We start from the raw sequence: 13,914 nt of genomic DNA on the forward strand, positions 1-13,914 counted from the left end.
TCCTGCCCCCATGCAGACCACACCATGGGTTAAGGCTGCAGGATCCAGCCTCAGTTCACGGCATCCCCCAGCCTGCCAGGCTCCCATCCTATCAACTAGTGCTCTCCTGTCCCAAGGTCTGGTGCACCCAAAACTGTCTCTTCCTCTCCCTTCTCCCATTGAGTTTCACTGCAAAGGCTCTGTACAGGGGAAATTGTCAGGGCTGAAAGGGAGGTCACAGGCCTCTGCTGCCCCCATGGGCCATCTCTTACTTCACCTGTGCATTACCTGGTGGATGCACAGCCCGTTCCAGTTGGCTGGGCTCTTTGGCAAGCTCAAAGCACAAGCCCTGCACCAAAAACCAGCTTTGACTTAAAGATCAGTGACATTTCCATACATGTATATTTACCTGCTGTTTATATTTATGAAAAAGCATATTCAAACAATATTTGCTGAAGGATTTCTCCAAAACATCATTTATGAGCACCCTTTTGTTCTGTCAGGTCAAGGAGGCTGCAAGTATGAAGGTGAAAATCTGCTAACAATGCTTTACTTTGGAAGAATTGCCTGTTTGGTTAAATTTTGCTCTCCTGAGTTCCTGTAAGATTTCACACTCTTAAGTGTAAAATTAACTATTTAACTGGCAAAAGTCCTACCATGATGTAAACCTTACTGCATCTCTGTGTGACCTTAACAGCTAATACACTCAATACACCAAATCCTGCCTCATAAAAGCACTGAGCAACAAGCATGTGTCAGGAACGTGACCTTCTAACAGTACAGTCCACTCTGTGAGAGGCTCTGCCGTTGGCATGATCTCCGTCAGAAAGGTGTTCTGTTACATTATTGATAAAAAGAATATTCTCTTAACCTTGTAACTCAGTCCTGAAAAGGGTCTCTGAGATGTGCAATTCAGCTATTATAAGCTGAATTATTTTTATAAGCTATATAAGCACAACAGAAACAACCAGAGGGAAATCAAGTATTGCTTAGATAGCCTGCAATAAACACACAGGGCCATGACATGAATGAGGATCAAAAAACAAGAGACAGCAAGTGCTGCACTCTCCCTGAGTGCTTCACCCCAGGCACTGAGTGGGTCAAGCTCCGCAAAATGTGACTGTTCAAGACCATCATGAGCACACACCTCAATTCTGCTCCTCCAAACTGGGCATGTGCCTTCACAACCACCACATCAAAAGTGGAGGCCTGACTCATGCGCAAGACACATCATCCAGCTCGAGGCCAAGGACACTGTGCTCTCCTTAACAGGCCATGCTATCTAATACATGCTGGCAGCCTCTGCCATCAAAACAGAGGGGCAGCACGCGAGCAGTGAGTGCAAAAACCCTGTTGTAATTGAAATTGCCAGACCTCCAAGCTGACAGATGTGGAACTTACAACAAAGGTCAAGGAGGAACAAACCCAGGAGTCTGGTTTTCCCAGTGAAGGCTGGGACAAGATCAAAACAGCAAGAAGGGAGCAAGGAAGACAGAAGACAACAGGGTACCAGGGAACAGGAGAATGTTTTAACAGTCGCACACAGCTGCAACCATGACCTTCATGTTCCCTGCAAAGGAAGAACATGCAGAGCACAAGGAGGAAGGCCAATTCCTATTCTATATTCTGCCTGTGAATTCTAACTTAACAGAAACATTCAGACCTGCATAGTCTCAGCCTGAGATTTTTCTTCCTATCCTTTGTGTTGGGAGCAGAGAACACATGGAATTGTGACTTGTGCACAGATCAACACAGCACTGTCAGTCTGCAGGTAGCCTTGAGACAGGAACAAAAATGGCAGCAGGGGGAAACCAGTCTGAGAAAAGAAGAAAGTGGGTAGAGACTGGGTACACACATGCTTCCCAGGAAGCAGTGCAGCATCCTGCAACCAGAGATGGAACAATGAACCACAACTCAAATGAACAGCGCCAACAGTTCAAAGTTCAGCTGCTGTGCAAATGTTCGAATCTGCTCTTATCTGCAACCCGTCCAACCCAGCCAGAGTTCTACTGGGAACTAATGGGAATGCATGTTTTCCGCTGGATTTTTGAACAGAAAGAATCCTCCTGATCCTCACTGCAGAGTCAGAAACGTGCACATACAAGGAACCACTGAATGTAAGCCTCTGTGGCAGTTCTCCATCTGCCAAACATAATTCCTTTAGTTTGATTTCATATATTACATGTGTCAGAAAGCTCTCTAGAGGAATGAATCAATCTTAAGGCACAAGTGGACATACTCATTTTACTATTGACTGACTTATAGCTACAAATACTGACAACAATTATCAGAACTTCTGAAGTTCTCTCCTCATTTCAATAACTCTCAAGCAGCATTTACACCCTGACCTTCAACACCTTCTCTTCTTGAAGAAGAAAAATAAATATACCACATCATGCAGACTTGATTCTTATCATTTACTACTTAATTCCTGAAAAGGCATTCAAGGCTTCACAGGTCCCATGTCATTATTTTAGCCTGCTCAGCAGAAAAGTGAACAATTGGCTGTATTGTTAGGGCCTGAGAACAAAATGCCTTGAGAAAACGGAGCTCATTCCATAGCTACCTGTGGAAGTGCAGCTATTCAGGATCTGCTACAGACTCCTACCCTCGCCCAGGGAAAATGACAAAGGAAGGGCTTCAGAAGCTTCCCAGCACCAGCACTGTGACTCCTGCTGAACAAAGGGAGCTTGTGTTGGAGCGATGTTAAACACCCCCCTGCAGCAGAGGTGGTCGATCAAGGTTCCTCCGACTGGTGCACAGTGGAGGCAGAGGTGCTGATGAGGTCCTGAGGAAGGCTCTCACGTGCTTCCTGCATCCGGCGTCGTGCTCTCTGGAAAGCCTCTATAACACAGCAGGTAACAGCAAGCCAGAATGCATCAGACAGTCCCAGGGAAGGGGAAGGGTGACTCTCTCTAGTGAACATCATCTCTCCTGTCCCTGGAGCCTCACTTCCTATTTCTAGGTGCTACCAAAAAGCACCTGGCCCTGGCAGCCCTCTTCACTTATTTCTAGCACTGTCTTTGCCCCATGCATAATGGAATCGGAGGCAGAGCCTTTGCATCTGTGCCACAAGCTATGCTCAGTGCCCAGCGTAGGCTCTGTCCTCACAGAGTGGTTATCCCTCATGCCTCCTGCAGTTTCCAGCTCAGATTTAATTTCTGCTATGGAGTCAGAGAGCTCACGATGCAGGGACCAATTATCCTCACAGTAACAGAGTCTCCTGAAACATCCTACCCTCTCTGTAAAAAAGGGACAAATGTGAACCAAAGGCTCACCAGGGAGAATGACACTGAAAGCCCTACCCAAAACACTGTAGACAGAGCTCTGCTGGCTGAAGCCTCCAAGTTGGTCCAGAACACTCTGCATGCGCTGCCTCTTGGCACTGGTTTCCAGAAAGGCCCTGCACAGAGGTACAGGTTAGGTCAGGGCTGCCAAAATACAGCACACAAGATGGAGCTGGTACCCTGCTGCACTTACTTAGACTGCTGCAGGCAGTAAAGCCGGAATGTGACGCTCCCGGTTGTCTCTGTGCGAAAACCAAAGCGGCTCAGACGCTCTCCCTGCAAAGGCAGCAGAAGTTAAGAGAAACTGCAGCCTGCAGCCTGCTGCAGCAGGCTGAGCCCAGGAGCACTGCCCACCAGCAGCATGCACTCCTGTGGGGACAGTCTCCCCTTTCCCTGCTGCACATGGAGAGGGAGGCTAGAAAGAAGGGCTGTGCTGGGGCAGGTCCTAAACACAAGTGTAGTGGAGGAAGGTTTCAACAACTGCACCAGGGTTTGTTCCCACACAAAGCTGCCAAGGCCAACTTGCTCATTACACCAGCAAGCACTTCTGCAGCTTTCTTAAGAACATGAGATCTCTGCCTGCCGTACACCCATCAGTGGCTTGCTTCAGGAAACTCTTCCAGGCACAATACAGCTCAGATTCCTTACCAAAACACAGGAAGAAGTCTATAGCTGGTAACAAATGCTGACCTGACAAGACACTTTTCAGACAGGGCCAGCACAGGCAGGGTAAGTCAAGGCTTTGGTCCATGTTCACCCACTTCTCTAAGCTGTACACACCTCAGGAGGCAGAAGGCTCTGCCTCAGCATTTGCCCAATCCTCTGTTCATGGCCACAAGTCCCACAAAGGAGACATTTCTTTACTCAGAAGGACTGGGCCACCACCTCATCCTTGTTCAAACCCAATCTAGGCTGTCTGGACAGCCACAGACACTTGAAGCCGAGAGCATAACCTATCATCTCCAAGCCAGAGCAATGCCCTGGCAACTGAGCCCACCTTGAAGGTTGACGGTGTCCTGACGTAGGTTATATCCTCCAGCTCAGGAGATCCTCCAATGAAAAATCTCCTCAGCTCAGCAACTGTTCCCAGCTCCACAGGGCGCCAGGTAGGGATGGTGAAGTTATGGACACCTGACCCAGGACAACAGGACAGCCTTAGCAGCTATGACCAGCAGCCTACACAGAGTCACTAAGGGCACCATGGTAGATGGATACCTGCTGACTCAAACCACAGGAGGCTGAAAATAGAAACACCACCGTATCTCTAGAACATTTTCCCAATGAGTCAGCCCCATCAGTCACACAGTCAGCGTGGAAAGAACCGCCTGCCCATGAAGAGCATCTCCGTACTACACATGGGTGTCAGACCAGTTGCAACCTTCAGACTCCATATGGGACAGAGAGTTCTACTGCTGTGGTAAAGATGGATATGCAGCACCACCCAGGAGCTTCATCACAAAAGGTTTGGTGACAGAACCACCAAAGTAGCAAAAACAGCAACACTTGATGTGTCTCCACAAGGCAGAATGGTGCAGGATGCAACAAATCCTTCTTTGCTGCCCCACAGACAGCTAACTATACCTTGCAAAGCCTCCCCAGGACCAGCTGAATCCATCCCCAAGAGAGCCACTCTTCTGCCCTCATTCTGCCCCTCTTCTAGATTCATTCTGCCCAAGTATGTTTTACCTGGAAATGCTGGCAGCACCAAAGAACCATACCCTTCCACACGGTATCTCTGCCAGAAATCCAGGGACAGGACCTCAAAGTAGAGAACAGGCCACTGAGGGAGACTCTCTGCAAGGCAGGGAAGCAGATCACAGCTTTGTGAGGGAAAACTATCATAGAGAAAAAAAGACAAAAGACTAAATGCCCAACTCCACCACCAGGACATCCTTATTTCTTCTACAACCACTAGCTGAGACGTGTTGGTCATTATTTTCCCCCAGAAAAGTTGAACCCTCAGGCTTGAGGATGTCCTGCTTTTGGCATTTAAACTACAACAGCAGATGAAAACAGAATTACTTATGTTCCAAATTTGGGAACATCCTTTGCTCTGACAGCAAGTCCAAGCTGGTTCCTCGGTTATCTTTGAGCAGACAAGACAAAATTTGTAACTGATCTGATGCCAAACAGAGAAAACTTTATCTCTGACCCTTCCCACCGTTATCAGGGGATTAGTATGTTGGATTCTCCTATGGGTCTCCAAGCATTTGTTTTTTCCACAGTGAAACAACTCATAGAATAACTAGGCTGAAAATTCATTAGTGCTGCTTGAAGACACAAATCCAACATGTGCGCTGGATTCAAGTGGCAAGGCATGCCATACAGCTGCCCCTAGCAATTGCAATCCAAAGAGCAACTGGGGTTGGTGAGGAAGCAGCAGCTGCGCAGTGAAGCAGCAGGAACAGGCAGCAAAGCCCAGCTTAACAGAGCTGGAAGTTTCAGAGTGACATAAACTACACAAAGATTACACAGGTCACTGAGTGTGTCTACAAATGTAAGACTTAGCACAGAGCTTCAGTCGTGCACAAAAAATCTGCCTGTTTTTTCTGCCAGGGCTCTGTGCAGTATGTGGGGCATGGCAACACTGCCCAGCATGCCAGGTATCCTGAAACAGAAAAGGGATCCAAGATGTTTTTCAACTGGACATAGCTGACTACAGCCTAGAAGCAGAGTAACATCAATGCATACATACAAATGCTAATGCACTGCTGGGCAGGGCAAATACAGTATGTGTCCAGAGGCTGTGTGGTGACAGGGTAAACAATTGCGGAAAATCAACAACTCCCTCTATTTAAATCTGTCCTTTCATCTTGGTGAGGGGCCACCAAAGTGCCAGACAGCACCAGGTCTACACTGCATCCAAAGATTTCAGTTTTACGTGTCAGAGCAATGAGGAAATTCGTGTGGAAGTGAGCAAAACCGAAAAACCCACCTTCTGATTCAGCTCCTTGGGTGAAAAACATCTCCAAAGTGAAGGGGTAGCTGAAGTATGCCACATTCTCCTAGAGAGGAAATAAAACAGATCAAGTGCCTGGACAAGAGAATTCACCACCAGCACTGCAGGGCGCACAGAGAGAAGAGAGAAAAAAACTACTGGTATAAAACAGGTAATGATGTCCAAACAGTATCAGTTACATCACACTAACAAACACCTGATTGCACAGTGCACCTACTGAGTACACTCCTGAGTGCCACGAGGATGGAATGGGCTGTTAAAAAAAATGAAAAAGAGGAAAGAGTAGCACCCACAAATGACAATTCAGCCAACTGTGGAAGTACTACAGTGCCACAATCTTTCCATGAGCCAAGCAAAATACTTCAAACAATGTACGATAGAAATGTGGTACAGTAATTATTTTTTGTAATATGCAAACTAGCTCACATAAAAGCAGTTTAGAAGTTGATAAAATTCAAATATTCTAAGAGAAGAGCTGGAGACAGCAATGGAAGTAACTTCCCACACAGAAGGAGGGGTTCATTTTGAGAAATCAGTTTTGACTTTGTGCATTCCTGCCCCAGGCCAGCCAAAACAATGCTTTGTTAACTGAACATTTGAGACACAAAATCAAAACTCCAAATCTGAAGCACAAAAATCAAAGCTCCAAAGGCAATCGATCAGCTAGAAGGAAGAAAAAAGTGAGGTTCCAGAAACTGCTCTGAAGCAGTTTCATTTGATCTAGTTTTATTTGGAACCAGTGGCACTATAAAAAATGGCAAATAGAACTAGAATGAGGAGAATCCCAAACATGCTTGGCCCTTGAAAGGAGTTCTCAAGTCAAGACCTTTGCTAAATATATTTGTAACTTGTTACACCTGTTCCACTTCAAAGAATGCCTGTTCAAACTGCTCTGCACGTCTGAAAGTGTCCTTACCCAGCCCAATGCCTTGGTGGCACAGGTCTGCGTCACTCCCGATAGCTGCTGGGACGCTGGGCTCGACCACTCTGGGAGGAGAACATGAGCACAGCAGTGAACAATTTGGGTGACAGGGAGGACTCACAAACCAGAGCAGCTCAAAGGAGAATGTCAGCCCCAGATGACTGGGCTAACAGATAACATTGCCCACACTGAACATCCCCTTGCTGTGTCCTGCCCTGTCCTGTTCCAGGCAACGGCTGCTCCCCACAGCCTCCTGGAACAGCTGATGAAAAGCACCAACCCTTTCTTAAGAAAAAAGTACAAGCTTCTCTAAATGCACTGAGTAGCAAAAGTAGTACCTCTCTGGACAAATGACAGGGTATAAACAGAGAGGGAAGCCAGAGCCATAGCTTCAGGGAAATTAAACATGCAGCAGGATGTGCCTGTTAGTGCTGAAGCTTTATTTGTAAGTCAAAATTCTTATTTATCAGTCAATTTTGTGTGTCAGCACAAAACATGGAACATGACGGCAAGCACTGAAATCAAACGAGGTCACCGCTGAGATGGAGAAAATAGTAAGACTATTCTCTGCAGGATAAGGAATGAACTTTGGGCAGGCTGCTGGACACCATCACCACTGGTTGAGAAGCCAGTGGACCTCTATGTCCCAGCCTAATTTGGAAGAGATGAGAAAGGAAGATGCTACTTTCTCCCAAACATGAATTTAGTCCAAAGTTTTTAAGTTATGCAATTTTAGCTCTGAAGACCTCTGACTAGATCCCAGCCCAAACATTAACTTTTACTGACTTTTAGCAGAGCTGATCAGAGGGACCAGCGGAAGCACATTTCATTCCTTAAACTGCTGTGATATGGCTGGAAATGCAAACACTTACGATTTGGCAGCTCCACAAAGAAATGAACATAGAGGTTGTCATACTCATAGCCTTGAGCTGAAACTGAGAAGAGAGAATGAATGTCAGCTGCTCACTTGCACACAAACTCCTCCAGAATTCACAGCGGACTTTTGGGAGAGCCAGCACCAATAACCTCAGGTTTCCTTAGTTACTGCTGGAAGCTGGGCAAAGCCAGGGCCTTCAAAGTAACAAAATATGACCCTCAGAGAAGACTTCTCTACACTAGTCCTGTCCTCATATCACTAATCAGATTAGGCACGTCACATACTTAATTGCTTTCTTTGCTATGATCCCTATTAACATCCCAATTTGCTCTCTTTTTTCAGATCTGTTTGTCTTCCTAGAACAGCTGCAGTATTTGTAACCTCCAATCTGGAAATGCCACTCATGGCCTTAGTCTGCAAAAACAGGAGAGAAGGAGAAGTAAAGGATTCTAGGGCTAGAATCACCTTCTCTGGACCAGCCTGTGATCCAAGAATCCTTGGACCCTTCAAAGCCTCAGCCATCCCAGCAGATCCACATCTGGCCCTGTAGTTACAGTTCAGAATAAGGACTCACCTATTTCTCCATTCACAAACAGCCGCAGTGTACCAGGAAGGGTCTGTAGCAGACAAACAAGACAAAATGCTCAGTGACCACTGGTGGAACCTCAAACAATCCCCTCCCAGCAGGTCCTCATACAGGTATGTCACAGATGTTTGTACATGAATGATCCAGACTGCTGCCCAGGCAGGAGTCATGGCTTCTCATATCACTTTCCAGAAGTGAACAGTACCTCTGGAGAGAGGCTCTTTAGAGAGACCAAATTCCTTGGCTGCAGGAGTTTACTGTTCTGTAAATCAGTCTCTTACAGACTTCAAAACGGATATAAAATGTACTGAGAAGCCACCTGCAGAAATCATAGTCCTGTTTCTCCTGAGGTGTTCCTGCACTTGCCCAAAGTGGGGGAAGCAGGAGAAGGCATAGGACAAGCTGAGACACTCTACTGAAGTACAAGAAAGTAGAACTTTCACATTTTGACAAACAAGATTTGAGGGAAAAAAAAAAAAAAAAGACTGTAGTCTGGGTAATTCAGTGAGAAGGGAAACTAAAAGAGTTTGGGAGTGGGAAGGGCTGTTCACTTGAACAAAGTGGCACGAGGACATGTTTGACATTCAAGAAGTTAATCACTACCCCAAGAGATATACATCTTTTCCTCTTGAAGTGTTACAGTCAAAGGCCTTCACACAAGCATGTGGTCTCACAGAGACTGCAGTGCTCAGCACGTGCTGCTGCTGGCCTGACACACACAGGCTGGATCTCTGCAGGGCTCACATCCATTGTAACCCATCCCTTTTGACCTTTACTGCAAGGTAAAGGCTGCCAACACCCTAGAATGAAACAGTCTTTGGAGACTGTGGTACAAACAGCAGCCATGCTAACCAGGTCAAGAGTCTGCAAAGGCATCAGGGCTTCAGGTACTCACCATTTCAAACTCTGAACCTACAAGACCACTGAGGTATTCCTTGTACCGCCTGTACAGCTGCAACCACAGAACAAACGCATTAGAAAAGTGTCTGATTACATTTTTACCTATTGCAAAGTTTGTAATGGATGTAACTTAACCCCAATCTAAGTTGTCAACAGGCTTAGAACACAGGGGGTTTAACTGTTATAGCAGAAGTAGGGAAATAGGAATCTACGAGAATAGACAGGAAACTGCTAACACTGCCGGGAACTTCAGCTTCAGAGAACACTTCACCAAAGCTCACTCTAAGGGAAAAAGAAGCCATCCATGTGCTGAGCTACATCAAAAGCAGCGTGACCAGCAGTCAAAGGAGGTGATCCTGCCCCTCTACTCTGCTCTCGTGAGACCCCACTTGCAGCACTGTGTGCAGTTCTGGAGTCCTCGACTTAAGAAGGACACGGAGCTGTTGGAGCACATCCAGAGGAGGGGCTGGAGCACCTCCCGTATGAAGACAGGCTGAGAAAGTTGGGGCTGTTCAGCCTGGAGAAGAGAAGGCTGCGTGGAGACATCAGAGCAGCTTCCAGTGTCTGAAGGGGGCTACAAGGATGGTAGGGAGGGACTCTTCACTGGGGACTACAGGGATGGGACAAGGGGTGATGGGTTCAAACTGAAACAGGGGAAGTTCAGGTTGGATATAAGGAGGAAGTTCTTTACTGTGAGGGTGGTGAGGCACTGGAATGGGTTGCCCATGGAAGCTGTGAATGCTCCATCCCTGGCAGTGTTCAAGGCCAGGGTGGACAGAGCCTTGCGTGACAATGGTCTAATGTGTGGTGTCCCTGCCCATGGCAGGGGGCTTGAAGCAAAAGTTAGGTCTTTTCCAAACCTAACTATTCGATGATTCTAAGTACCCTTATGAACTGCCACAGCCAAAAAGGCAATTCAGAAAGATCAGTACATGAGATCCAAATATCCGGGGACATTCCAGATAACAAGAAATCATTCAATGAGTATATAGGAAGAGAGAAGGAGACTGAGGAAAGTGTCTGCCAGCTGCTCAAAAGCAAAGGAAAACCACTGGCAGCTGACAGGAGAAAGGCACGAATTCAGGTGGTTTTCTGCATCACTTCTCACTGCATCACTGCAGAGGCCAACACAACTAATATCAGGCAAGGCCTCTACATACAGTAAGGAATGAAGCAGTTGGAATATTTGCTGGAGTTTTCAAGTTGCTGGGGCTGTCTGTGGGTGATATTCGTTTTGTCACCTTTAGGTGTCTACAGCACAACTACACCTCTATAAGGGTCACAGCACAATTACATCTCCCGTTGTCAAATCAGGAGAACTAGTCAGTACGATCAGTGGAGGCTGGTCCTTACGTCTCTGAACACACTCTGCTCACGTTCCTCCTCCTCTGGCTGCATTTGGACAGATGCATTTTCAATGGTGTATTTCCACACCTCCCGCTTCTCTCCATCCACCTCAATCCTGCAGAGCCCCAAAACACATGGGCAAAATTCCCCCATTAAGCAGAGAATAGGCTGCAACAGCATCAACTGTGCCAGCAGTCCTCCCTCCACCAGGCCCGTGCAGCAACCAAGGGCACTAATGGTCCTCTCCTCATTCCCAAGTGCCTGCTAGCATCAATGACTCAAAAAGGGAGACTTGCCTGTGTCCAGCATATGCATAAACTCCATCCCTAGGGACTGGCACCAAAGACCCACATATCCCACATGCAGTGACGCCAAGCACTAGTACAGAATAATCTTGTCTTAGAATAAGTTAATAATAAAGTTAAATAACACAGAATAAAGTTTAAAAACATCCCTCAATTTAAGTGCTGATCTATTGCCTGAAGCAGGACCAGGAAACAGCCATTTCAGCCCTCTCTATCAGCCCATGGAGGTACCAGCCCTGCCCCACTCACTGGTAGGCTCCTTTGGTGCCAGTAAAGTCCGGCTTCACTGTGATCACTCCATTGTCGTCCACCTTGATTGTGCAAAGAACATGTTCATACTCCCTGCGACCAAGCCTAATGGAAGACATCAGGAAACACAGTCTAAAGAGAGTCTACTCTCTTGCTCTGGAACAGCAAGCTGGTAAAGGCCCATGGGGGTACAGAAAAAAACAAACACACCCATACTTTCCTATATTAGCTTAAAAAGCCTTTTGGAGGGATACACTCAGTTACCTCCCAAATGAGGGAAGAGGCAGAAAGACATAGCAGTCAGAGTTACCAAACTCTTCAAATTCTCTCCCCTTAACTAATGAAAGAAACAAGGATTTGAGTAAGGAGGGAAGACAAGTTTTTCTTCTGGGGAATTAAGGTCACTTCAGGATTTTACTTACTTCCCATAAGGTCCCAAGTCCCCCATGATGTACATGGTCTGGACAGGAGTGTTAATCACATGATTGTTCCTTATAAATTCATCTGAGGGTTCCCAGGTGATGATTTTCGACTTCAGAGAACTTGCTTCTCTGTCAACAACAGAAGAGCACCAGTCACAGCTCACTTCAGCAACCTGGCACAAGCAGGACCACTCCCCCATAACAAGGAACTGCTGGATTCCAAGTTTGACACAGGTCAACTTTCAAAGACCAGGCTGCTCTGTAGATGGGGCACCAGCTCCAGGAAACCTGCATTAGCAAGCTCCGAGCCCCTGTTTGGACTCACATTGGCCTGCAGTCTTGTCTTCTCCTCCTCACATTGGCCATCCTCTCTGCCAGATAGGATGGCACCTCATGTTCTGAGTCGGTTACCTTCTGGCAGTGCTGGAGGAGAGAAACAGATGGGCAGTAGCTTCATTGTAACAGGCCATCCTTCCCACAGCTTCCCTTCTGGAGGAGAGAACAGCACACCCACATGCCAAGACAAACTGCTAGAAGATTTTATTTGCTGTTTTTATAGTAAACTACAGCTTAACTCCACCCAGCAAGTTACCTACAAAGCAATGTTACGAAGCCAAGTCCCTCCAAGCTGAGGGACTATCATTCTGAAACAGGAAGATCTCATCCCAGGTCTGAGGCACTATGTGAAGCTGCTCTGCAGAAGCAGTATGCTCTCCTGCATACGGGAAATCTGGCTTGCTGCTGCATGGCCAAGACCTGACAAATGTTCCCTCTGTGGCAGGTCCAGTGATTCTGACAGACCCTGCTGTATAAATTATGTGTAACTCAGACCGGTACCTCCTCCAGGTTGGTGAACCGGTCGTGATCCGTGTAGGTGAAGATGCGACAGTTTTTCCGGCCTCCGGCCCTCTCCAGTTTGAGGATCTCCTCCCAGTACTGCCGGTCCAGGGGTGTCTGGCAGGCAGACTCATCCTGGTACAGATCCACCTCAAACTGAGAGCACAGCAGGCTGAGCACCAACGCTGCCCTTCAGCAGCACAGCACAGCACAGCCACACTTTCCAGCCGAGATTCCCAAACCCACTGCACAAGATCCTTTGGGAATACCGGCAGGCAGCCCGAGGACCGGCTCCGGTATTGTCCGGATGCCCGCCTGGAGCGCTTGGGCATCGCGGGTCACCCCGCAGCAGGACCCCCCCGCAGCAGGACCCCCCCGCAGCACAGGACCCCCCGCAACAGGACCCCCCCGCAGCAGGACCCCGCGGGGCCATCACAGGAGCACCGCCCGCGTCAGCCGCAGGCCCACCTGGCTGAAGAGCTTCTCCTGCCACCGCACCTCGGCCTCCTCCTCCTCCTCCTCCTCCTCCTGCGGGGGCCGCCGGGCACCTGCGGAACACGGCTCGGTTACCGCCCGCCCGCTCCCCCTTCCTCCCCGTCCCCTGCTCGGGCCCCACGTACCGGTCGCGGCGCGGTCGGCCAGGCCCGGGAGCGCGGGGCCGGCGAGCGGCGGCGGGGCCTGCGGCAGGAAGGGCCCGGACGCGGTGCCCCGCCAGAGGCGGACCCTGCGGGGAAGGAGGGAGCGTGGCGGAGACCGATGCGGGCCCGGGGCCGGCGTGGGGCCGGGAACGGCCGCTCACCGGAGGCGCAGGTTGCGCACGGGGTCGCGGGACCGATACACGGCCCCGCCCGCGCCGCTCGGCACCGCCGCCATGGCCCGGGGCCGCCGCCTCGCCATGGAGAGGGCGCCCCCCTGCGGTCCGGAGGAACGGCCTCCCCGCCGCTCCCCCGGGGCCGTTCCGGTCCGTTCCCGTTGGAACGCTGCGGGAGGCGGGCTGACGGTGGGTGCTGGGGCAGCCTTAACCCGGCACGCGAGAGCCGCGGTACAAACCCTGCGGGTCAGATCTCAGTCGGTACGGTGGGCATTCCCCGGGCGGCATCGCGAGGCATGCCCAGGTCCGAGCATCAGCTGCCACCACTGGAGATCCCAAAGACGGGAAAAGCCGTTTCTGACAGAAAGGCAGGGAGCTGACAGAGCTGTACAACAGTCACACAGAAACATCTGCATCTGTACCTCCTGGGCAA

The 13,914-nt window shown here is 48.9% G+C and overlaps 1 protein-coding gene across 6 annotated transcripts; it reads right to left on the bottom strand.

The window, feature by feature from the left end:
- Positions 1-2,209: 2,209 nt before the first annotated feature.
- Positions 2,210-13,574, bottom strand: MKS1 (MKS transition zone complex subunit 1). Of its 6 annotated transcripts, none has more exons than XR_009966994.1 (18): positions 13,470-13,574; positions 13,139-13,394; positions 12,671-12,826; positions 12,159-12,256; positions 11,834-11,962; positions 11,412-11,516; positions 10,864-10,972; positions 9,506-9,562; positions 8,599-8,641; positions 8,020-8,082; positions 7,142-7,212; positions 6,202-6,271; positions 4,953-5,060; positions 4,264-4,397; positions 3,460-3,542; positions 3,285-3,382; positions 2,546-2,823; positions 2,210-2,457 (listed from the first exon to the last, which is right to left on the bottom strand). XR_009966994.1 is itself a non-coding variant. In XM_062630443.1 (18 exons), the coding sequence occupies exons 1-18, from the start codon at positions 13,565-13,567 to the stop codon at positions 2,717-2,719; spliced, it is 1,713 nt and encodes a 570-aa protein (XP_062486427.1). In that variant the 5' UTR covers positions 13,568-13,574; the 3' UTR covers positions 2,210-2,716. The 6 variants fall into 6 exon arrangements, 3 of the variants coding, with proteins under 3 accessions (XP_062486427.1, XP_062486429.1, XP_062486426.1); XM_062630443.1 differs by having other exon boundaries at positions 2,210-2,823; positions 13,139-13,218; positions 13,291-13,394; XM_062630445.1 differs by lacking the exon at positions 4,264-4,397 and having other exon boundaries at positions 2,210-2,823; positions 4,953-5,101; positions 13,139-13,218; positions 13,291-13,394.
- Positions 13,575-13,914: the final 340 nt, after the last annotated feature.

Source organism: Pezoporus occidentalis, unplaced genomic scaffold, assembly GCF_034315485.1.
Source record: "Pezoporus occidentalis ecotype Australia unplaced genomic scaffold, CSIRO_AGI_Poc_V1 ctg351, whole genome shotgun sequence".
NCBI lineage: Eukaryota > Metazoa > Chordata > Aves > Psittaciformes > Psittacidae > Pezoporus > Pezoporus occidentalis.